Source organism: Gossypium hirsutum, chromosome A03 (assembly GCF_007990345.1).
Source record: "Gossypium hirsutum isolate 1008001.06 chromosome A03, Gossypium_hirsutum_v2.1, whole genome shotgun sequence".
Lineage (NCBI taxonomy): Eukaryota > Viridiplantae > Streptophyta > Magnoliopsida > Malvales > Malvaceae > Gossypium > Gossypium hirsutum.
In genome coordinates, this window is record NC_053426.1 from 16,991,891 (window position 1) to 17,018,172 (window position 26,282).

The 26,282-nt window shown below is 33.9% G+C and overlaps 1 protein-coding gene and 2 non-coding genes across 3 annotated transcripts; 1 reads left to right on the plus strand and 2 right to left on the minus strand.

Annotated features, from left to right (window-relative positions):
• Positions 1 to 666: 666 nt before the first annotated feature.
• Positions 667 to 3,153, plus strand: LOC107944792 (SNF1-related protein kinase regulatory subunit beta-2). The gene is made up of 3 exons (XM_041096566.1): positions 667 to 1,283; positions 2,467 to 2,645; positions 2,750 to 3,153. The coding sequence occupies exons 1-3, from the start codon at positions 1,119 to 1,121 to the stop codon at positions 3,036 to 3,038; spliced, it is 633 nt and encodes a 210-aa protein (XP_040952500.1). The 5' UTR covers positions 667 to 1,118; the 3' UTR covers positions 3,039 to 3,153.
• Positions 3,154 to 6,986: 3,833 nt separating this feature from the next.
• Positions 6,987 to 15,490, minus strand: LOC107886117 (uncharacterized). The gene is made up of 15 exons (XR_005915645.1): positions 12,661 to 15,490; positions 12,447 to 12,575; positions 12,141 to 12,332; positions 11,990 to 12,042; positions 11,573 to 11,855; positions 11,328 to 11,433; positions 11,047 to 11,247; positions 10,354 to 10,467; positions 9,428 to 9,585; positions 9,099 to 9,314; positions 8,635 to 8,910; positions 8,397 to 8,544; positions 8,171 to 8,304; positions 7,924 to 8,010; positions 6,987 to 7,845 (listed from the first exon to the last, which is right to left on the minus strand). It is a non-coding gene; the product is annotated as an uncharacterized protein (transcript).
• A 9,747-nt stretch (positions 15,491 to 25,237) lies between these two features.
• On the minus strand, positions 25,238 to 25,344 carry LOC121226067 (small nucleolar RNA R71). Its single transcript, XR_005923968.1, has one exon. It is a non-coding gene; the product is annotated as a small nucleolar RNA R71 (small nucleolar RNA).
• Positions 25,345 to 26,282: the final 938 nt, after the last annotated feature.

The window sequence follows — 26,282 nt, forward strand, 5'->3', positions numbered from 1 at the left end:
AGTTACAACCGACATTTGAACAAAACCCAAAATAAATTTAGGAAAATTTCATCAATAAATTAAATAAACAACGCAATACACCACATTCCCGTATTTCACTGGCTATGCGCCTTTAAACGAAGCTGTCTCCTCGCCATAATGCTTTGTTGTATCCCTCACCACATCTTTGTTTACTATTGTCTCAATTCGTTTTCACCAAAGTTCCTTTTCCGCTTCAAAATTTCCTCCCAAATCACTATTTTTGCAACTAATTTCTCTTCTCCCAAATTGAAATGTTTAGGGTAATTTTTTCCACCAATTCAATAAAATTAAAAAAATTATTTCGATCCCAATAGCAGTAGGGGTTTAATTTTATAGGTTTTGTCGCTTTCTTCATTTGGCTTTACCGTTTAATCTTTACACCATGTTTGGTTGGGTGTATTGGCATAGCCAATACACCCCTAATCGGTGGGTCCCGCTTAATCCCTCTCTAATACTTTGTTTGGTTCAGTGTATTGCTATTACAGGTCTAATATACTACTGATCTAATCCCCAAAATCTATCGTTTTCTAATCCCTTCCTTGAGCTCAGATTAGGTGCTGCTTCAATTTTGGTCCCTGTTTAACCCTCCCGATTCATGCTTCTGTTTTACCCAAAATCCACGTTCTGTTTTCCTTCTACCTTTGGGACGATAGAAATCAGAGACAGAACAGGGTGAAAAAAGGGCTCATGTTATTGCCCTAATCTCAACCCCCGAAAAAACCAAATAAAAAACCAAACCAAAACTGAGAAACAAAAGACTTTGTCAAATGATGACGTGACCATCATCCATTCATCCCCCATTCCAGATCCCCACTACTTCATCACCCCTCCTAACTCATCGCTCAATTTCTTCTTCTTCTTCTTTTCAAATTTTTTACAAAATTCTCCCAATTCTACATCTGGGTTTTTGTTTTTGAAAGATGGGTATGGGTATCTATTATAATGGGGGAATCATGAATCAATTTTGAGATTCCGTGAGTGGTGGGAATTTGGGTTTTTTTTTCTCTGCTTAGTTTATATAAATTTTTTTAGAAGTGATAAATTGATCATCAATAAAGAAACAATAATTAATAGTTTAATACTAATAATTAAAAAAAATGGGGAATGTGAATGGAAGAGAAGATGGGAATAATAGCCCATCAGGGATTGAAGAAGAAGAAACAAGGGCTAACAGTGCTCTTGAAGCTATGGCGGCACCTATGGGTCACTCACCTCCACAAAGTCCCACATCAACACATTCTCCTCTCATGTTTACTCCTCAGGTACTCAATTACTTTTATTTTCTTACATTTTTCTGCTTGGGATTTTGATTTCGTGGAATATGATTTGATTTTCTTGCATGGGAATCTGGTTTCGAACGCATAATATCAAGATAAAAGAATGATTATGAAAGTGAATTTTTAATTAGTAGTTCATTTGTTTATTGGTTCATAGCTACTAGCAAAACTGTTTTTCCCAATTAATGCGAAGTATCTGTAAATTTTCAATAAATATTGTGAGTTTCTATTTAAAACAATGTAAAGAAAAAAGAAAACTTATAAATGGATCAATGTGTTGTAAATTTAGAGGCTTCAAGATTTTCTTGTAAGTAATGAATCAAAGCTCTTACATTGTAGAATGAGTTTGATTTTGATTCATCATTTTCGCTTAAACTTGAGTATTAAACTTAGAGGTTTAAAAATTTTCATGTAAATAATGAATCAAAGCTCTTACATTGTAGCAGGAGTTTGTTTTTGATCTGTAATTTTCGCATAAACTCGAGTATTTAACTTAGTGGTTGGTGCCTGATTCAATGAAATTAAAGTTCGCACAATTTGCAAAAAATTATAGTTTAGAAACTATTTTGTATATAGAGTTTTCATTTTTAAGAATACATAGTTTAAATCTTCAGTTTTGGCTTTTTATGTTTCTTCAAGATTCAATGAAATTGGAAAGTCACAAATGAAAATTGGAGACTATTATGTATTAGGGATTCAAGCCTAGTTTGTATTTAATTCCTTTGATAAATTCATGTTTTTTTTTTCGTGTTGCAATTTTGGTGGAAAGTCTTAGTGTGATCCCTTTGTTTATTGGTTAGTTATAATGCTTGTTTCATTTAACTTTTGCAAGACAAGGAATGTTCTTATTAGTCCCTCCAAATGCTTCATAGCCTTCCCACCATTTCTGCATGTAATAATCCCGCATTTCTTTGTCTCGGACTCCTTTATTCTGAGCTCCCCTTTCTATTTCTAAATCCAGAAACCCTTTTCTCCTTGTAATCCAAATCCTGCCCTAAATCTCTTTTAAGCCTAACCCCATACACGTTGCATGGCCAGATTTCTTGAATCTGTTATTTTATTAGATTTCTAGTTTCGGTCTGTTTCAGGATTTTTCTCGTTGTTCATGTGTTGTTGATTTCTCTGAAAAAGCCTACAATTTTGTCCACCGTGTCTTCTTTCAACACAGGTTCCAGTTGTTCCTTTACAAAGACCTGATGAGATGCACGGATCAAGCCCATCGTGGATGCAGTCTGCAATTGGATACGAAGATGGCTGCACCGAGAAGGGAATTCCAACAATGATTACATGGGGCTATGGTGGCAAAGAAGTAGCCGTTGAGGGATCATGGGATAATTGGAAGACAAGGTTCTCGATATTCACTACTTCCCTATGTTTTTTTTATATCGAAAGAAAAATAGTTAGCTCTTTATGAACTGCGACATTTAACACGTGTTTGCTATCTTAATCAGAATCCCTTTGCAGAGATGTGGAAAAGACTTCACTATTATGAAAGTGTTACCATCAGGTGTTTACCAGTATAGGTTCATTGTCGATGGACAATGGAGGTATGCCCCTGACTTGCCATGGGCTCAAGACGGCACAGGCAATGCTAACAACATTTTGGACTTGCAGGTAAATTTATTGTCTTTATCTTGGTATGGTATTCGTAGTTTTAGGATTTCCAACTATTTGTTTTCATTGAATACGAGAGCTTTCTGTAAATATATATCTGTTCCTGTCTTCCATTCTTCTGCTTAGGAATATTCAGCTCGGAATAAATTCATTCCTTGGTGGTATTTCCTATTGATGCATTGTAACACGTACTTGTTTATCAAGCTATCATTGCCGTTACGGTTAATGTTCATGCATTGCTAAGCATCAAAGCATTTTGTTCCTTGTGTGATCTAAAGTGCCGATTTCCACTTGGCTATAGCATCCGGTTTTCGTACTTTCTATTATATTTTGCTATATTCATTGTGGAAGTGGCAAACCGTAGATGCATGGGACTACTACTATGCATTCTTGCTTGTATTACCGTCTTTGGTCAAAGTACTTGAGAGGTCTCTGTATTACAAGGGCTATGGGCAAGCCAGGTCTTGTGGAGATATATGCCAAAGAAGACAGTTTCATCTTTACAGTTGAATCCACTGGTGCGATCAAAGCTTCTCAGTTGGTTCTTAATGCTATAGAAATCTTGAAACAGAAGCTGGATGCAGTTCGCCTGTCTGAGGATACTGTGGAAGCTGATGATCAGTTTGGTGAACTAGGTGCCCATATGCAAGGAGGATGATCTGCTTGTAATTAAGAACTAGCCATTGACATTTGTAGGTTTCAGAAAAGGCGTGTTTACATCTAACTAACTACCTTTTGTTTAAAACTCTTGAGATATTTTGGGTAGAACAGACTACTTGTTTTCCTCGATGAAAATTGTCAGCTATATGCCATCTGTTTTAAACTTAAAAGCCAGCAAAGCATGGACTGGCAAATCTTACTTGTTTTGAATCGATACAGTTGAAACTAAATTTTACTTAATTTATGTAAATCTTGGCGGTCCAAGAATTCTCTTATCAACTTAAACATGAAACAAGCCAAAATAATACAATGACACGTTTAATAATCGTCTTCCTTGGCACGTATGTTTGGAACTCGGATTGAGTGTTTATGCAGATTATAATTCTCAAGTTATATTTTGATTTTAGTAAATTCATATAAGAACATTTTATTATTAAGAATTTTATGAAATTATATATCATTATTAAATTATATTTAATATTAATTATTTTAAATTGTATAAATTCATATAAGAAAATTTATTATCAAGAATTTTATGAAATTATATATTATTATTAAATTATATGTAATAATAATTATTTTAAATTATACAAATTCATATAAGATAATTTATTAGTTATAATTATTTTAAATTTTATTAAATCATATATTTTAATTAAAATATATTTAATATTAATTATTTCAAATTATCTTTTATAGTATCATATATTATGATTTGAGTAAATTCATATAAGAATATTAATTATTAAGAATTTTATTAATTATATATTTTAATTATAATATATTTAATAATAATTATGTTAATTTATATTTTATAGTATCATATATTATGATTCGAGTAAATTCATATAAGAATATTGATTATTAAGAATTTTATTAAATTATATATTTTAATTAAAATATATTTAATAATAATTATGTTTAAATATGATTAAATTATTTATTATTGATAATAATATTATTAAAATTTAAATAACAATAACAATAATCATTTACCAAAACAAATTTATGCTAAGGGTATTCTAGTCATTTTAGTTTTTTCCATTATGCTATTACACCTCTATTCCATTCAACCAAACACAAGATTACTATTACGCCTCTATTCCATTACATTCAACCAAACAGTGGATTAGCTATTACACCTCTAATCCAATACACCTCTAATCCCAATACACCTCTAATCCAATACAGCGAACCAAACGCACCCTTAGGGGTTGTTAAAGCATTGTTATTACACACTGAGTTTGTAATTCTTTAATTATGTGGAAAAAAATTAATTACTTGTATTACATAGTTAACAATCCATTAGTGAGAAAACAAAGGAGTGATCAGTTGGAGTAATTATATTAACAATTATGATAAAAAATATTAAAGTGATTAAAATAAGATAAATTCAATTTTAGAGTGATTAATTCAGGGAAAATCCTATAGTTTAAGGGTAAAAGGATAAAAATTGAAGGGTTAAACTGATAAAAAAATAATGTTCTACAGAAATTTTACCTTATCTAAAGATGATTTGGTATTAGAATTTCATCTCATATTTTGAATTTTTAACACTTTTGAAATCGAAACATGAAAATGTCATTCAAGAATCTTGTGATATTCTTTGAACTAAACATGTTTTATAACCTTAATAATTGGTATCCATAGCTTAGATGCATTTTGGTTGGTGTTATCCAGAACAAAACAAAATCAGATCAAATTATCATACAAGTATAAAGGTGTTTGTATTTTCTTTAATTTTATAACACATGAAAAAAAAAAACAATTTAACTCTTGAAAACTCGTCAATATGGTTATCTTAATCTTAGTATCTAAACTATGCTCTTTTTCTCATTTTAGTATCTATACTTTTTTTATCACAAATAATACCTAAACTATTTTTATCTTTAGTTGGTACCTCTATTAGCTCAATAGTTATTCAAATTATTAAGTTTATATATTTTAAAAAAAATTTACCAATTAAAAAATTTTATGTTATATATATCTTTTTATTTTTATATTTTCTTTCTTTCTTCGTCCTATTATGTTGAGTTTCTTCTACGTGTAAACATTTGAACTTCATGTTTTAATTAAAGTTTGTAAAATTGAATAGAAGGTCAAATCGATTACACCACCAATTGTATATTTGGCCTATTTGTCTGATTCAATTAAATACATTATAAAAAATCCATAAAAATTAAAAATATATATTTTAAAAATAAATAAAACCAATTTAATCAATTTTTTACCTCACCTCAGTTCAATTGGTCTGTATGAGCCAACCAATTCAACCCCTATCTTCATATTAGTACCTTGATTCCCAAACCAATAGGTCCAACCGACTAAACCAATTTAATCAAAAGTAACTTTTTCGATTCTATCAAGTCAAACAAGCAACATTTGAAAACAAAATCAATCGTCAAGAGTACAAATTTCGGTCATTGTCAAACATTATAACAATTTAACAAATATAACATTTTGATGTAAAATGGTCAACAAAAGAATAATTAATATAATTTAAGTATTAATTTGTGAATCGTACTTTTTTTAAAAAAATAAGCATAACGGTTTAACTTAATAGAGGTAACAACTTGGGAAAAAAATAATTTAAGTATCACTTGCTACTAAACTTTAAGTACAAAAAAAATATATTTTTTTTCTTGAATATGGTGCATTTGTGAAAATCTAGCGTAAAGTAAGTGCGAGGTCGTATAGAAAACAGGATGTTTTTTAGAGGTATCTTCCGATTCCAAAGCATACGAGCAGTTGGGGACAAATATCGAAATTCTAGGAGCCGAAGTCGAACCTGGAAAGCTCTACCTAGGGGCAATCATTGTTTATCAAATCTCATACAACACAATTATGTTGGTATGATATTCTAAAACTAAGTTTTAATCCTAAAACAATTGATAAAATTTCGTATCATCATCTAACGATGAAATAATCAAAATTCTGAAATGAACATATACACAAACAAACAAACATACCCCAAGATCAATCAACCATTTTTATTTGATAGACAAATGGGTCATGTGACTACACTTTCTACTAATTAAAGCTGGGAACTTTGTTGAACATGAGAGCAAAAGATAATAACTAAAACATGATACAGAACACGACACGAAACTTGACATGAAAAAATATCTAACATAAACAAATATAATACGCATGTGTCAATTTATATAACAAGTTATTAACATATCAATATTTGCATTACGCATATAAAACTTTAAACATGATTATAACACATGGAAATACACGAGCACAACACAAGTCCAAGTGTAATTTCTGATGCACCATACATTTGTACCCATTACTGCAGATTTATATTTCAAATACTAACATAAATCTGCTTAGACATAAATGCAAAATGACTACAGCACGAAATATATTCGGAAATTGAGAGGGAGGGGATGGTAGCTACTAATTGGGTAATTAAAACAAAAATTCATAAAAATCACCATGTAATGTAATGTAACCTCATCAACATCAGGATGAAAATAAAATTTGACTATATCATCAATAGTTGAATGAAAGACCCTAATTGCCCTGATGCTGATCTATACAAAACCATCTTTCAACTATTGGGGGAAACAATCTTTGGAAGGAACCCAAACCACCCATCTAAATCTACCACTTTTCTTTTTTGAATCTAATAACTTCCACTCACACCCCCCCCCCAACAATTCACGTATCCTCCTAAAAACTGGGCATTCCTCTTTGCACTATTAATGCTATTTGCTCCTTCAATGCCATTCATCGTCACCCAATTGTATTAACTGAACCGAACCCAAAGCCACCTTATTGGGAAAGAAAATGAATTTGGAGGCATAAGGGCATAAGTACCTAAAAAAGACAAGACTAACTTCATGCTCTTCCGTTTGTCCAATTTCCTCAATTTCCAAGAATATCTACTTGTTACATCATTTCTTCCCTCAAAAACACCACTTTCTCCTACAAAAACACATTTTATCCTGAAACTCTTCCTTTTATATCAGATCTCAAGATTTTCTTAACAAACCAAAACTTCTCAAACTTTCTTTGATATCAATTTTGCATGTTTATACGGTATAAACAGCATTGGTGTAAGCTGAAATGTGACTATGAACATCTTACCACCAAAAGCAATCAGATGCCAAACCCTCGTTAAGAAGTTCAAGGCTATCTGGTGTATCAAATGTCGTAACAAGATCCAACCATTTTTTTAATTTACAGCTTCAAAGAATAGAACCTGAGGTTGCAAGTGCCCCCGCTCACACATTGTAATGACATCAGCCCAGCTACCAATTACCTGGACATCAAATATCAGATTGTAACACCACAAACAACAGGATACACTGGATGACATCATAAAATACCACAATATTACCTTGACAATTTTGTCATCGTACATAATCCATCTTTCACGATCATGACTATAGGCAAAACAGTGATAGTGTTGCCCGTAATAGCAAACCTGACAATTTCAGAAGATATATGAAAAACGCAACAAACAGACCTAACAAACAATGTTCAAAGGTCACCTCTTTCTGCATATTAAATTTGTACTAAATGTAAAACTCAAATAGATTTTTTTTTTTTGGGTGGGTTGGGGGGGGGGGAATACACAAACATACCACTGAGACTAGATTATGCTTGTTTTTCGGATGAAGACCGCGATAAAGGACACTAATATCTATTTCAGTGTTTAAGGCAGCAAGTGTTGCTGCTATGTCATCAGCATTTTCACAGGTATTCTGCCATCCAAGAACTGCAAGAACAAAAATGACAATGGTTTTGTAAGTATAAATCACCGAGTATGAGTGGCTAAGTATAAATCCACTTAAGACCTCTAAGCACAACCTGTCGCGAAAACAGATGGTGAATTTGAGAGAATGTGGTGGATATAGTTGAGCTTCCCACAGCCACCAGCCTCTGCATCACATGCTAACTGATGGTTCATCTCCACAAGATTTAAAAGCTCACCAAAGGAACTTTCTGCACACATAACCTGAATGAAACCAAAACTTGTTACAAAGAACCAAGAAAAATAAACTTGTTCAGGAATTTGTGAACTAAATTATTTTCTAAAGGATGATACCTTCATTGTTCGCAGTGCACTGGCATTTATATTATGAAAGAAAGTAGTGTATTTCAAATGTCTGGACTCCAGACCACAACTGTAGCAGTTCATTCGCTCAAATATATCCATCCCGAAAAGGGAATGCACTATACAATCATTGTTTGCACAATCCCAGGAGCCAGTGCAGTGGCTGTCCCCAGAGTCAGCATCACAATCGCTCGAACCAGAAGTAAAAGAGCGATGAAGGCAATCAAATATTACAGCCAATACTTCAGAAGCATCATTCATCTGAGCCTGTAATTGCTACTATTCATGTCAAAACTTTCCAACATAGGATCCATCTAAAATCATAACTATTGGTAAGAGATAAATAACAATTAAGTAGCTTCACTTTTTGTCCAACTCATTTCCCTTTTTCTGTGTGAGTTTCAAGAATATCCTCATTCAGAAAGCCAAGTCGTAAGATAAAAAACTGAACCTACCTCTTGGAAAAAGTTACTATCTGGATACAAGTTGCTAAGAGCTATTCTAAGTGATGTAGGGGCAACAGGTTCTTTCCGTGCATCAGTAGATGCAATGTTCAGGGCAATGAAAATTTCATATAGTGAACAGACAACACATGGATCTCCCACATGAACATGATCTGGTGTCGATCTCCGCAAGAATTCATCACGAAACCGTCTCAAGTGCCATAAAGACTGATGTTATGCAAAAGGCAGAAAGCAATTTAACAAGAGAAGATTATATATAAAGTGAAGTTCAGAACAGTATGGCAAAAAAGACCATTTCACTCATACGAGAAAAAACCAACCTGTATTATAACATTCAGAAAACAATTATATTCACCAACTTCATTCTGGAGGCCAGTACCAAACACAACAGTTTCATTCAAAGCTTCATTGGAGACACCATTTGGTGAGACAATATGATTGTTTACTTGCAAAGGTACTCTTTGCGCTTGGTATGTGTCTGAAAAATAAGATAAATACAAGGTTATAAAGCTGCTGAACTAGCCAAGATATTCAATGAAACTGAAAACTAGGAACTTGACACCAAGTAACAGTTTGCCAGTTTCCCAGCCCAACTGCAATAAATAAAGAACAACGTTATAGAACTGAATAGAAATTACAGAAATTAATATGCAACAAAATTGCAACTTTAGGCAAAACTAATACAAGTCCAATTCATATAAATGGAACTTATTTCAATATGTACTGAAGCATCAATGTGAAAATATATGGGCAACTACATGATAGACTACCGAAAACACATTTATACATTACTCACAAGGGTTGAGCCAAAACAACCTAGTTAAATACTGATGCATAACTAAACAGAACTCATCGTAAAAAGTTATAGTGCATTAGACAATCAGATAGAGGACTCCAATACTTAACCCTTCGTACAAATACCCAGAAAAAAGAACTCACCCAAGTCAGTCACAACATAAACTGCAGAAAAGCAATACATAATGATGCAAAATGTTCCTTAAATAGATAAAGCCAAAATCTCTTTTTGCCGCTAAAAAATTCATAGGTGAAATCATTTTAAGTTTGTTCATAAGATGCTACCGAGAAGATGGTTGCCCAAGAAAAATCCAGATATACACTACAATTGTTCTTTTATGTTCAAGAAGTAAAACTGACTTGTTTCAAGACACCCAATGCCACACATAATGCTAGGAAGTGTAGCACAACCATAAGAAGCATGTATAAGTAAACCCAGCAAGAACATTACCAAGGCTTTGGCGAACTGCCTTCTTAAGGTCAGCTTGGAACCTTTCTTCATCATCTTCCTGAGCTTGCAGTTGTCCTAAAGTCTTTGTATTGCCTTCTCCAGAGATGGAAACAACTGGTTTCACAAAGTACCAATGTCAATTTAGTTCCTATAATATGACAAAATCTGAAAAACAACCTACCATAACAAGGACATAATGCTATTGAAAGACCCGATAGTGATATCCAATAAAATTTTCATGAGCATTAATTTAGACAAGACTCAAAGTGTCATGTTATTGAAAGATAGAATTGCATTGCACACATAAACACATTAAATAACATGAGCAGATCAACATCGAGACAAATATCATGAAAATCCAGTTCTGCTTCAATTTTGAAGACACCCATGTGGCAGTAAAATAGGAGGAAGTCAATTAATCTCTCCTTTTCCTGTCACTATAAATGATGTGAGAAAGGAAGCACAACTGACCACCGCCACAGTTTAAATCTAAACCATCTTTCAATTATCATAGAACCATTTGTCTAATACATCCCAAGTCCTAACAAGTAAAATATAACATCATTCTTCTAGCACAACAAAGCACAAAGTAAATTTAATATTCTAGTACTTGGAACTGCGTAAACATCAGCACAGAGTTAAGCAATGTAAAATATGACATTCTAGCACAACAAAACACAAAGTAAATTTTACCGGGGACACCATCGACATATCTAACTTGCTCTTCTACATGGACATGAGAACTTCCAACTTGAATACTTTCCTTTTCAGAAGATGCTACTGGAGACTTTCCATCAAGAAATTTGTTGGAACTCTTATGTCGTCTACCCTTTCTTCCTGTCCGTCTTTCACTAGGCAAAAGACCATCCTCTGAGACTGAACCATTAGATAGTCCTGCATAATATGAAAAGATGAGATCTCCCAGGTTTGATGGTGATAATTAGCCTATTCACAAACTTTACTATATCGCCAACCTTGTTTAAATTTATTATGAGTTACTGGCACAACTGAACCATTGGCATTGCTCACTGGTATGCTATTCCAATTGTTTACAACCCCGTTCCTTGGTGCCAAATGTTCCTGAAAAGAAAGTTTATATGGTTTTCTAAATATCTCATATTCTCATTATGGTTCCTCTAAAAAGAAAAGCATAAAGCACGTCTCAACATAACAGCATTGAACAACTTCCATCTCATCATGTTAAAGGAAGAGTGTTTACCTGAATATCTAGATCACCTACTTCCAAGTAAGCATCACGCAAACTATCTGGTGCATTCTTTGCATATGCTTGATTGGTTTTTTTATTTTGCTTGGCAAGGTGCTTCTGTTTAGCCTCATTCTCAATCCGTCTTTGATACTCCAAAGTCTCTTCAAGCTTTCTTTCCTCTGCTTCGAGCTCAATTTTTCGTCTCAATTCCTCTTCTTGTTGTTTCAAGTCATCACTATTCACAGAAACAACTTCAGAATCTAGATGATCACCATCAGAAGCAACTGCCAAAGAACTGCAAGAAAACACACATGAAAATGCACATTAGTAGTAGACTACGCCAAAAAGTATTAATAACAGTTATGTGAAGGCAGAAAACTTCAAAATCATAAACAAGAATCTCTAAATTCAAACAGGAGGAAAACATACACTTGCTCAGCAGTCTCATCAGTAAGTATATGCAGCTCATTTCCACCAGAAACCTGAAACAGTAAGAAAACATTAGACCTGCACAATAGAATATTACCTTAGGTAACTACCAGATGAACTATCAAAAACAAAAAAAGGAAAAACAAGTAACCTTTGAGTCCTTGGATTTTCGGAACTCCTTGTTCTTTTTCTTATCCTTGCTTTTATCCTGTGAATGTTTGGAATTATCATTTCCCCCTCGAATACTCTTCTTAGAGTCACGCGCAAGCTCTGCTAAAAAAGCTTCTCTTGCAGCATCAGACTTCTCAGTGGCATCTTTCTCGGCCAGATCCTCCAAGTGTACCTAATATAAAAATAATTAATAAAACATATAAAGTAAAAGCAATATCAAGATATATACATTTTGTCTAGAAGAGACAGAACATCAAATGAAAACTTTTACTGGTTTATTACATACCCTCAAGTATGATTTCACTAAAGGCAACAACACTGATTGGAAATCATGCGCAGACACAGGCTCAAGTTTGACTTCCAACTGCTGCATCCCAGTAACATTTCGCATAATTCGTGCATCAATTTTGCTAAGCTGCAAAAAAAATGGAACAGTTAAGAATGGCAATTTAAGAATCAATTCTTTATATTGAAAGTTGCACATAAAGTAAAAGACCGACCTCAACTGATAATTGTTCCTTCTGTCTCTGAATGGCAACCTCTATGCAGGTGTCCACTTGATGCAGATAATCCTTAGCTCCCCAGTCATCATCTTCACCAGATTCCAAGTCACATAACTGAGAAGTCAAACCAGCATAAGTATCCCCGTAGCCAAATTGATTGACATTCAGTGCTTCTGCTTCTTTTAAAATATTTGATATAGCATCCAACTCAAATCTGCCGCTGAGGAACATAACATCACTTTCATTCTCAACAAGTTCTTCTCTTCGCTTCCTAAGGACAGATTCATAGCTTCTATGAACAAATTCAGTGGAAGTCTCTCTCTTCTTACCTTCTTCAAGACAGAGATCCTCCACAGCCTGCAGTGCTTCCTCATAGCTTATATGATCACATTTTCTCTCACAAAGGCTCTGTAGGTGATAAAATTCCTTCTCCAGCATCTGAAGCATTTCAAGTCCTTGCTGCGTTTTCTCTTCTTTCATGCGTATCCATGATGCCAATTGATCCCCACTTGAGGGGCCTGCAAATATCCAGGACAGCAGAGCATCAGCATCCCGTAAAACCCCATTTCCATTGCTACCATTAGCATTGCCTTGAGTAGCATCTTCTATTGCTGCATCAGGCAATAAATGTTCATCCAGGAGTAGACAGGAAGCATCTGCACTAAGAATAATCTTCTCTTTAACCTCAAGAACCTCAGCAGCACCATTCACATCATCCATAGTAGCAGTCTTCTCAGAATATCTAGCCAGACCACAAGAATGAGATATATCCTGCAATAATTTGAGGATTTTTCTAAGTTGTGTAGCTCCTAAAAAACGAATGCACATGGGACTCTGATCTACACCGTAATTCAGAAGCTGAGAACCAGAAACCATACTCTGCAACTCATCCATTGTGAACTGTATCACCTTGTTAAGATGGCCAGCAGCAAGGTAGTTATGTCTAATAAGCAGTTCAAAAGTAGCACGGATTCTTTCAAGCAGCTTGGCACGCTCAGCATCATCCACTGTCGGCCAACTATTCATAAGGGGATATGCTACAGAACCCTGGTTTCCATCGCATTCTTTGCATTCAATGTTATGAACTTTGTCACAATCATTGCCCTTAAAACTACCACAATTGTAGGGATCCCTAAAATTTTCCTTATCACTCACATCTTTGAGGCAATCATCACTATCTTCATTACGGTTCCGTGAGTAAAAATCATGAGAAAACTCCGGCTCACCAAATTTAGGCTGGTTGTCAATCATTTTAACTGCAGCAGAAATATCCAGGGGATCCCAAGAACAGTTAAGGAGCATCTCTATCCACTCTTTATCAACACTTTGTGGCAGAACAGTCTGCATTTTAGGGATGAGGTTCCCCATATGTTCCTGAACAACATGCTGCATGTGAGACTCTGAATCCGCAAACTTCTCACTACATCTACAACAAACCCAAAACTTAAAAGTCTTATTAACCTCAGCAAATGCTAAAGCCTCTGATAAGACCTCGCTCGCCAACCCATCTTTCAACAAACCAAAATATGCTTTGAGATCACTAACCCTAATCTTAAGCAAATCTTTCTTCGAATCAACACTCATTGAATTCCAAAACGATCGAACCCAATCTCTCCTTTCAGCTGTAGAACTATTCTTCCTCCTCCTATCTGCTCCTCCCCTTTGTCCACCTCCGGAAGTAAAATCCAGTCCGTTCCTCTCTCCCTCACCCTGCAACACTGGAGAAGAAGAGGCTGCGTCAGATTTCTGCTGCTGCAACAATCTAGCAGCAGCAACTCTAACCTCAATCTCTTTCCTTCTTTCTTCTGGCGTCTTTGTAGCTTTCTTAATCTCGTTAGGTCTTCTCGCTTGTACTAACCTAACCTCCATAGGATCCTCGGGTAGTCTCCTAAGCGGAATGACCCTATACTTCTCTTCTCCACTCCCTAAATTCTTCATCCAATTAGAAATTGAAGCGATATTCGATTTCTGTATCAATGACTTCAGCTCACTCTGCACATGCAAAATTCTTGCCTCCGCGGTTGATATTTTCTGTTGACTCTCTTCTTGCAAGCTTTCTTTGGCGGGATCCACCGGATTCTCAATGGCCAATGCGCGTTCACATGCTTGAATCACCACTTCATACTCTTTCGCATCGTTGGCTAATTCGTACAGTAAATTAGCATAAAAATGAGCAAATTCGATCGAGTTCGGAGACAATTCCACAGCTTTTTTGGCCGAATCGATAGCGTTCTTCAAATGCCGCTGCTTGGCGTTAGAGTCATCGATGATGGATGCCACTTTCACGCAGACCGTGCCTTGAACGCGGTGGATTAGCGCCGCATGAACCGAGTTCTCATGACGAGTACACGAATCTTTCATCAACCGAAGCGCTTTGGTATGATTGCCACGTCGGAGTGCCGTTAGGGCTCGTTCACACTCCCCTTAACCGCCGCATAGGACGACGGCGAGGAAGAGGGAGAACCATAATCGGATTCAAGTGGAAGCGCCAATACATCGATCTTCGCATTATTGGGAGTCAGCTCGGGCGCTTGTTTTGATCTTGGAGCAACGTTTTTCTTCCTGTGCCCCATCTACTCTAATCTCAATCACATTAACATGCATAAATCTCTGTTTTTCAGCAAATTAATTGGAGATTTGAATAGAGTGATGGAGGAGAAACGGGAAGAAGATCGGCCGAAATCCCAGCGTCGATCAGACTCTGATGACGGACTAAAGGGAAAAATAGAATCGCTTCGTCTTCTTCTGCTGCTCCTTGTTACTTTGGTGCTTGTGAAATAAATAATAGAGGCTGAGGCTTTTTTTCTTTTTTTTTTTTGAGAAATTTAATTTGGATCTAAAAGTTAGATGTACTTATATAGCTGGGGGTATTTAGGACGTGCATTTGTGTTTGATTGTTGCTATTCCTTATTATTTTTATTATTATTATTTATAACTATGTTTCGAATCGAGGGTATTCATAGAATAGGTGAATATCAATTATTATTTATATTTTTCAAAAAAATTAAATAATTTGTCATGAAATATGTTCCATTTGCATTAGCGGAGATAAAAATTTTGAGCTCATAATTAAAGGATGAGATTAACAACCACCACATCACATCTCATTGTTAAGGTTCAATTATTTTAATTTCATAAAATCAATGTTTAAATAAAATACATTCAAATCAATAAAGTGTTGGATTCAATGATAAGATACATTGCATTCTTAAAGAAAGACAATAAATTTAAACTTTAAAAACTATGTTGGAAACTATGAATCTCGAACCTTGATCATAATAATTTTTTTTAGAGTATCTCAATACCGATGAGTATCAAGTTTGGTAAGTTTGACTTAAGGACCTCGACATCTATGAATGTCGAGTTTGGCTTTACTCTATCGATGCCAGTGTAATTATTTGACTATTTTTTCTTACATATTTGTTTTTTCTTTCTTTCTTTCTTTCTTATTATATATACAGTCAACCCTCGTTGTATCAGCCTTGTTTGTCTATCAAAATTTTATCTGTTATAGAGAGATGGTTGTTATACACCTATAATATCATGCTGTTACATAAAGAAGTGTTGTAAGTCTACCATAAGTTTGATATTATGAATTCCCATCCAATGAATAAATTGAGAATTATGTTCAAAAAAGAAACAAAGTGAGAATCAAATCAACAAAATTAAAAAGATGTATAACAGATGCATGCATTATTATTTTTATGCATCTTTTAGTTTACATTCTTTCACATAACTAATTATGAAGTTCATATATCTAACATGTTCAATTAATCAACATAAGTTATCAAATCAAATTGATTAATTTATCATGATTTGTTAATTCAAGTAATCAATTTATACGGTTGTGTTATTCCAAATTCATAATAGAATATTCAATTATGGAACTTAATAGTATATTGAATTGATATCTTTAACTCCACTCATTGAAGATTATTGAGGCAATGTGTGTTGTATTGAGTTAACTAGCACTCGACAGTGCCCACTACAGTCTACTACTGAGATAGTGGAGTTAGTTGTCATATTTAAGTTGGCAAACTAAATCTTTGGACGAGTTATTGTGATGATATTTTGAAGATACTATGGTACATTTATAGGAACCAATCCATGGCTAGTGAAGATTAGATTGGATTCAAATAAATTTAAGACAACCCTTGTTTTGTAGACAATCGGTCGGGATTGTGATGCTAATTTTGGAAGGTCATATCTTCATCAGATTATGCTTTTATTGGTTATATTGTACTAGATTTTTTAAAGGAGTTATTGTTTATTCATTTAGTTTCTATGTTAACAAGTTGAGATTGATATATGTTAGAGAGGTTTGTCTAGGTTATATAAGAGAGCGTATTGAGAGCACTTGATTTTGTTCATTGAGGAACTGTTTTGTGTAAGAGTGCAAACCGAATTGTAAACTTTTAGTGTTTATTACCTAAATCCTCAATGGGAGAATTTAGAGGTGAGTGTTCTAGTCTTTAGGAGCAAAGGTGAGATCTCTATACTTAGAAGTGATAAAGTGTGATTCACTTGTTGTATTGTGGACTAAATATAGTGGAATTACTCACTGAGCTAGACTCCGTAAATGCAAGGAAATTGAACTGCATAAACAAACATTGGTCTTCTTTGTGTTTATGTTTACACATTTTTATGTAGTGCCAACCCGTATTGACTACTATAGTCAAACACTTCCATTAATTGTTGTGTTATTTAGTAAACATCAATTGTAGGTAGCAATAAATGTTATTTCATTTAATAAAATATTATTAATAGATTTTTTTTCATGTGAAATTTAATCATTTTAATGAAATAATATTTTAATTAAGATCATTTTTATTTAACAAATTGTAAGTAATAGGCTTGCTTATATGAAAATAACTATAATTTTACTTAAAATATTGGATAATGTAGGTGATAAACCCGATTAAAAATGAACAAAGTGAAGAAAATAAGAATCGAAAAGATTAAACACGCAAATTTTACGTGGACAAACTCCTCTAGAGATGATAAAAAGCCTCGAGCAAAATAAGATTTCACTATAATAAAGGAGAGTGCAAAAGATGGAGAGAATTAAAAGAAAAAACTCGAAGCCCCATAAGAAAAAAAAAACCTTCGAAACAAAAAACAAAATTCTCTCAATCTAAATATTTTTTGTTGTGTAAAACCAAAAGTGTAACAGTCCAGTTTAGACCCTAGTCGGAATAGTGGTTTTGGGACCACAAATCCTAGTCAGAAAAATATTTAAATATTATTTTCTGTGATTATAATATGTGAATTGGCATGTGTGAAAGTTTCGTATGAAAATTTAATTGTTTGTGTGCTTAATTTGATAAAAGAAGCAAATCGCGTAAAATGTAAAAGTGGCCTTCTATTTGAAAAAGTGCTAATTTGCTATGTTTTATTAAATGTGGGGTCCTTATATTTTTATTTAACCATTAGCTTAATGGATGGACATAAATGGCCTTATGTTTATTGATTAAATGGTTTTATAACAAAGGGTAAAATTGCTATTTAGTTAATATGATGATTAAAATAAAACAAAAGCTTAAAATTTGATTCATTATCCATCTTATGGCCGATTATATCAAAGAAAAGAAAAGAAAAAGAGTTGTTTAGGGTTTAGCACTTCTAATCTTTGATTAAGGTATGTTTCTGATCGGTTTTTGACAATTTTTACGTTTTTGTGATTGTTGCTTAATGTTCTATCAAGCCCAAGTCTCAATTGCTAATTTTTTTGATGATTTTGAAATATGCCATTGATGAAATTGTGAGATTTGTGATGTTAGTTGTTGGAAAATAAAAGATATGTGTTGGGTTAGTATATTTTGTCTTAGAATTTTTGATGAATTTGAGTAAAATGGGCTAAATTATAAATATGAGATTTTGAGGGACTAAAATGTGAAATAAATGAAACATATGGGTTTATATGAATACTATGAGAATTCAGCCTAACATGAGTATTTGGAAATTTGTATATTTTATGATTTTTGAGATTAGGGGCTAAAGTGCAAAAATGTAAAAATGTGAGGGCTAATTTGTAAATTGCCCTAAATGTGTGTTTTTCGATTGATTTGAATGATTTGGTGAATAAAAGAGTTAAATTTGAATTTATATAGATCAAGAACTGAAGAAGATAAAATTAGATCAGGAAAAGTCGAAAGTCGTCGAGTAGCCGATTTCGTCTTTCCGAATCCGTACGAGGTAAGTCTATATACAAATAAATGTGCTTTGATTTGAATTTTTATCGGTTATATGCTATTGTACTATGATGAATGAATATATGAGTTGAGAAAAATGAGACATCCGAGAAAGTATCGACAAAGTTCCGATGTCCGAAAAGCCTAGTTTGAACTTTAGGAATAGTTAGGATACATATGTCATGACATAAGATCCGATATGTGTTATCGTGTAAGACCACGTCTGGGATGTTGGCATCGACTTATGATTTACATGTAAGACCAACATTGGCATTGTATTTGATTTCGTGTAAGACCCTGTCTGGGACAGTGGCATCGATATTTGATTACATGTAAGACCATGTCTGGGACATTGGCATTGTATGAGCTTTCCGAGCTATCCGCGTATCCTTATAATTCTGAACGATTCAACGGGTATTCTGAGAAAATAGATGACTATGTGAATTTGTATCTAACTCAGGTACGTTTGAATTGTATACCATGTTTGAGAATGAGAAGTAAGTATATGTACCTTGGTGAATATATGATATAAGTATGAGTTGCTATGAGAATGAGTTATGATATGTATATGTGAATTATGTTCGAATTAAATAAAGAGATATATGGCTAAGTGAATGTATTTTTGCCTTAAATTATATGAATGAATTGATGTTATTTGTTAAGTTTATTTGTATATGGCTTACTAAGCTTTTGAAAGCTTACTTTATGTGTTTTTCAACTGTTTTATAGATATTGAAGCTACTAAGAGCTCGGGGATTGTCAATGACCATCGCCACACTATCGAACTCTATTTTGGTATCTTTTGAAAATGTATATATTGAAGTATGACATGTATAGGCTAGAGGATTTTGATTATGTTTTGTGATGTGTATATCTAGCTATGTAATATGGCTTGGTTATGGATGAGATTATGAATGAATTTGGTATATGCTTGTGTTCATAAATGGTATGTTTTGATGTGTTTTAATGGCCTAGTGAAATGGTCAATTTGGTAAGGTTTTGGCATGTGAATGAATGAGGTGAATTGAAGTTATGAAACATATGATTTAATATGACTTTGGCTTATGATTTGATATGATTGAGTATAGTTTATAAGCTTGAATTTGGTTGATAATAATATGGCATGAATGATGTATGTTTTGGTATTGAAATTGGCTAAAATTATAGTGCAAATGTGTTTGGTTTGATGCTTGTAGGTTTGACCCAAATTGGGTGGCAAATTGGCTTTTCAGATGGCCTATTTTTGTCCACATGGCAAAGACACGGGCGTATGTCTCAGCCGTGTGTGACATACGGTCATGTTACACGTCCGTGTGTCCCTTGGGGTACCCTACGATTTTAAGTCAGTCTTGAACACGACCAAGGCTCACAAGCATGTGGCTAGCCGTATGACCCAAGTCAGTTTTGACCATGGCCAAGGCACTCTTGTGGTTGTGTGATTAAGTCAGTATGTATGTGATGCGTGATATTCGTGACAGGTTTTAAAAATTTATAAATGAATCGTTCTTGAGACTAACTTATTATCACGATTAAGGCAAGTGTACCTATCGAACAGTAGTATAGTTTAGCAAGACCGGATTGTCGAACCCAAAGGAACCACGAGTACTAGTATTTACTTCCTTTTTATTATCTAGCCTAAAAATCAAGAGGTTTGGTTATCTAAACTAATTACTAAACTAAGAATGCACAGAAAGAAAATTTGGGGAAAATACTTTTTAGAAAATTCGATTGATTAAGACAATACCTAAGGAAAAATCCACCTAGACTTCACTTGTTATTTGACTCTGAATCAGGCGATTTATTCATTTGACTTGATCCATAGAAATTCATAAGTTATATTATTATCTCTCTCGAGACTAATAACGTCTAACTCTAGGTTAAATAATTGAAATCTCTTTCTAATTAACACCCTAGAATTGCATTAACTCGATCTATGGATTCCCTTATTAGGTTTCACCCTAATCCGGCAAAATCTTGTCACCCTATCTTTAGGCGCGCAATCAACTCTGCTTAATTACGAAAAATTTACTCTTAGACAGGGTCTATTCCTCCTCTGAATAAGAGCGTTAACTTGAATCAATATCCTGGAATATTAAAACAAGAATTAAGAACACATAATTAAGAACAAATCAAATATTTATCATACAATTCAAATAATAATAACAAGATCCATCTTAGGTTTCATTCCCCTTAGGTATTTAGGGGTTTTAGTTCATACTTATGAAGGAAAACATCTCAAAAGCATAAAGATAACAAAACATAAGAAAACCCAATACTCCTGAAGGAACTTGAAGGGATATCTTCAGTCTTGATGATGAATCCGGCTTCTGAGATGGATCAATCGGCTTTCCTTGAGTAATTCCTTGCTTCCTACTCTGCGTCCCCCTCTTAAGTGCCTTCTTCGGTGTTAAATAGGCTTTAGAATGCCTAAGAGCGCCCAAAATTGGCCTTTTCTGAATACGGTTATACTTGGGCTCGGTAGGGACACACCCGTGTGACACGCCCGCGTGCGATTACTCCAGCCCGTGGTCAAGGCTGTTGAACAGGCACGGGCGTGTAGTATACCCGTGTAAGTCGTGCTTCAATCCTGCCAAAGGGACACGTCGTGTGACACGCGTGTGTGAGAAAGTCTAGGCCGTGTTGATTTCCCATATGGGTCTATTTTCTCCGTTTTTGGCCCGTTTCTCACTCTTTTTACTCTCCTATGCTCACCTAAGTATAAAACATGAAATTAAAGGATTAGGAGCATCGAATTTACCAATTCTAAGGAGAAACCATCCATAAATGTGCTAAGCATGGGATAAAAATATGTATAAATTACGGTTTATCAGTATGCCCTGATTTGACACGGTCTAGATACACGGGCGTGTCTAATACCGTGTGAGGCATACGGCCTGTTCACACAGGCATGTGACCTCTGTAACTTAGAAAGTTTGTTTAAGTTTCAGAAATTTTTTTATGTGTTCGGTTTAGTCCCGACCCCTTTTTAAAGCATGTTTAAGGTCTCGTTGACCTATGTAAGGGACTCTGTAATGATTTATGATTATGTGTGAATGGTGTTTGTGAATTATTTGTGAAATGTTCCGATTTTTTCGGTAACACCTTTAACCCTAGTCCGACGATGGATACGGGTTAGAGTTGTTACAAAAAGTAACTAATGCGTATTTACAGGCTGAAATTCATAGAATATATGACTATAAAAACTCTAGTTAATCAAAGTTTAAGTGGAAAACTAGAAATAGAGTTTAATTGGGAGAAGAAAAGCCAAAATAAACTTTAGTCAAAATAAGAGGCATTCTCCTACAAATCACCACCTTGACTCGTATTTGAACCAACTCCCTTGTCGAGCCCTGTTACGGGCTTAACTGATTCTTCGTTGGATACTTACCAATTTTAAACAACTCTCGAACTTTGAAACTGGAAGGCTCTTTATCAACATGTCGGTCGGATTGTGTTTTGTGCCAACTTTAGGAATTTGAAGATTCCCTTGAATGATCACCTCTCAAACAAAAAAGATAACGAATGTCTATATGCTTTGTTCTGTCGTGATGCATTTGATCTTTAGTGAGATGTATGGCACTTTGACTATCATAATATATGATAGTTGTCCCTTTAACCAAATTGGTTATTTTACTACTTTTATAATTTCCATGTATTCTACTTCAGTAGTCTACAAAGCCATTATAACTTGAATTGTTGCTTTCCAACTAATGGCACAATTCTCAAAAGCAAAAAAGTAACTTGTGAGAGACCTTCATCGATCTAGGTCTCTTGCATAATCAAAATCAACATATTCGATTAAACCCTTTTAAGTTCTTCCTAACTCTAAGCACATGTTAGAATTAACCCGTAAATATTTAAAAATCTACTTAACTGCATGCCAGTGTAACTTACTAGAAACACAAAATTATATAGACTTTCAGCACATTTTGAGCTCTAATTCATGCAATTTCGTAGTAATTTTTGTCTAAATTCTTACTTTAATTATAAAATAATTAATTTGTACTTGAATTATTAACATATTTAATTTTAATTATTTTTATAGTAAAATTTCAAAAATTTGGTTTATTTTCGACAGTTTTGCACAAAAAGTAAAAATTGGCTCGGCAGTCACCTCTAAAGGCTTAAACCGTTGGGGGTAATTTTATGCATCAAGTGAATCAAGAGCAAGAATAATTAATTTACCAGAAACGGATGGTCCAAAAATATTTATTAAACATACTTTATATTTAATTTTGATCCAACATTAACTGGGTTAAAAATTAATATAAAGTCTGAAGGAGAAATGAGACCTAATTGTGCTAAGTAAAGAAGATTGATCCACCAAACAAAATTGGCAGTCCAAAATCGTCCATATAGCTAACCCAATCAGTTGATTTTAGCTGATTTTTACACTTGCCAAACAACCCTCGAACTTCTCTTAAATGCCATTCAACCCCCTCCACTTTTCATGCATTTTACTTTTTACCCCAAGCTAAAAATAGCAAGTTTGAATCACTCAAACTTGCTCAATGCATGGCTGACCAAGGGAGAGGGAGTGGTTGATATTTATTTGCTATTTTTAGCAGCAATTCCCATCTATAAATACCCCTTCTCCCTGCCTCATTTCACACACCACAACTTTCCACACATCTCTCTGTCTCATTCACTTTCTCTCTTCCTTTCCCTTATTTGTTTTCCCATTTTTCTTGTTTCATTCCCTTGCCGATTTCTCTCTTGAAAAATATCTTTCATCCACCTTGGAGTAGCAATATTCAAGTTTTTGTGAATACCTTGAATCGATAGAACAAGCAGAGAAGGAGAGGAGCGCACTAGTCTAACTTCATAGAAATACTAGATTTGCTTTCTAGTTCCCTTCTCTTTAATTTTCTTGTTTATGTTGTGACCATGGACATGGATATTTGTTGTGTTGTTATTCTTGATTTAATTAAAATGACTTAAATTTAGATTGATTATATTTTGTCCACTTAAATTATTATAATTGTGTTTGTGTTGTTATTAGGCCTTGGTAGTTTGTTCAATTAAATAAAATCATGCCTATGTTATACTTGCATTATAATTGTAAGGTAACAAATGAATTAATTATTAATCATATTGAAATTGTAATTAATTGACAAAGTATTTAATTGATGCGTGTCTAATATTCTAAGGTAGCTAAAGGTTAAATTAGCGATGGTATTAAACGGTACATTAGCCTTGCATAACTTGCAAGATTATTGTGATTAAATTGTTTTAATATAGGATTATGTTGTTACTTCACTTAATCTTATACTTGCTTATGAAAATTGATTAATTGTTTGAATTAGCATTGAAAAATGTTCTAGAGATTTGTTAATTTAGTAAGTACGTATGAGCAATAGTTAGCAAATTACCAAGTTGTCGTGAAAATATTCGTAACAACATGAACATGAGTTTAGTAATTCTAAGTTAAAGAATGTAATTGATCTAACACAATTATGTCATCTTAATTAAAACCATCTTTTGAAATCGTGCCTTGAAATTTTTATTTTTATTTTATTTTACTTAGTTAAATTTTAGTTTTTAATCACTTCCTCAAAATCAAAATATTTTTAATCACCAAAGTGTTTGATTTACATTTCATAAATATTTTTTTCTTTCACAATGCTTGTGGGTATAATAACTCAACATTTACTTGTCATTTTATTACTTGATATGATTGTGTACACTTGCACATTTCCGTTGTTCCAAGTTTTTGGTGGCGTTGCTGGGGATTGTTTTAAAAAAACACTATTTGTGAAATTGTTAATTTTGCATTTTGGTTTATTTTTCTGTTCAATTCTAATCTAATTTCTTTTTTGTGATTATTTAAGGTGTTTATGAGCATTGATCGAATTATCGACTTACTCCCTGTAGATCATGAAATTGAAAGGACATTTCGACAAAGAAGAAGAGAAACAGTTTAGAGAAGGACCAAAGAGATGAACTTTGAAAATCAGAATCAAGGAAACGAAGCAAATCATGCTCAAAATCCTATCCTTATTGTTGATGATAGAGATAAAGCCTTAAGATAGTATGTCGTGCCATTGTTTCACGAGCTTAATCTTGGTATTACGTAGCCCAAAATCAAGGCACAACAATTCGAGTTGAAGGTAGTCATGTTCCATATGCTTCAAACAGTGGGTCAATTCAGTGGAATGCCTACTGAAGATCCTCACCTTCATCTAAGATTGTTCATGGATGTGAGTGATTCCTTCAAGTTAGCCGGGGTAACCAAAGATGCATTACGATTAAAGTTGTTCCCATATTCACTAAGAGACAGAGCTCGAGCCTGATTGAACTCATTGTCACTAGATTCCATTACCACATGAAAAGAGTTAGAAGAAAGATTCCTTATAAAGTATTTCCCACCTAGAAAGAATGCTAAGTTGTGGAATGAGGTCACTACCTTCCAACAGATGGATGACGAGTCCTTGTATGAGGCATGAGAAAGGTTTAAAGAATTGTTATGAAAGTGCCCTCATCATGGAATCTTACATTGCACCCAACTAGAGACATTCTATAATGGTTTCAATGCTCATACGAGAATGGTAGTAGAACTCCTTTCTAAGTCTTATAACAAGGCTTATGAAATCATCGAAAGGATTGCCAACAATAATTATCAATGGCCAACCAATTGAGCAGCGCGAGGAAGATGAGCCGCTGGAGTACATGAAATGGATGCTCTCACTTCACTTGCATCTCAGGTATCCTCAATACCCTCAATGCTTAAAAACTTTACACTAATGAGTTTAATAATTTTACAGCTTAGCCATCGAATCAATTCAAAAATGTAGCCTATGTTTATTGTGGGAAAGGGCACTTGTTTGAAGAATGTCCATTAAACCCATAATCTGTTTATTGCATGGGTAACCAGAACCATAACCAAAACCGGGGTAGGCAGTGATCGCAATCCAATTTTTATAACCCATCTTGGCGAAACCACCCTAATTTTTGTTGGAGTAACCAAGGGGCTGGACCTAGTAACACTAATGCACAACCTAGACCAACCCAACTATTGCGTGTAAAATGATATACGATTTGTACAAGTATACATGTTAGTTCAAGTAATAAAGTGATGAGTGAGAATCATTCTCATGAGGATTAGATTGAGGCATAAAAGTGGTTAGGTTATTATAATAAAATGCAATTAATGCTATGGAAAAATCAATGATAAATATGTAGTGGCAATTAGTGGAGTAATGATGTAAGAAATACGTGGAATTAATGAATAACTGAAAATGCTATGGCAAAAGTGAAAGCATAAATGTAATGACAATAATGAGAGTGATTATCCAAATAAAATGTAAATAAAGAAACAAACAACTAAATATGTTGGGATAAAGATACTACAACAAAGATTAAGGATAAAGTGATGTTGATTCGGAAGGTTGGGATTACCCAGAATCGACCCCGACTTTCAATAATGCC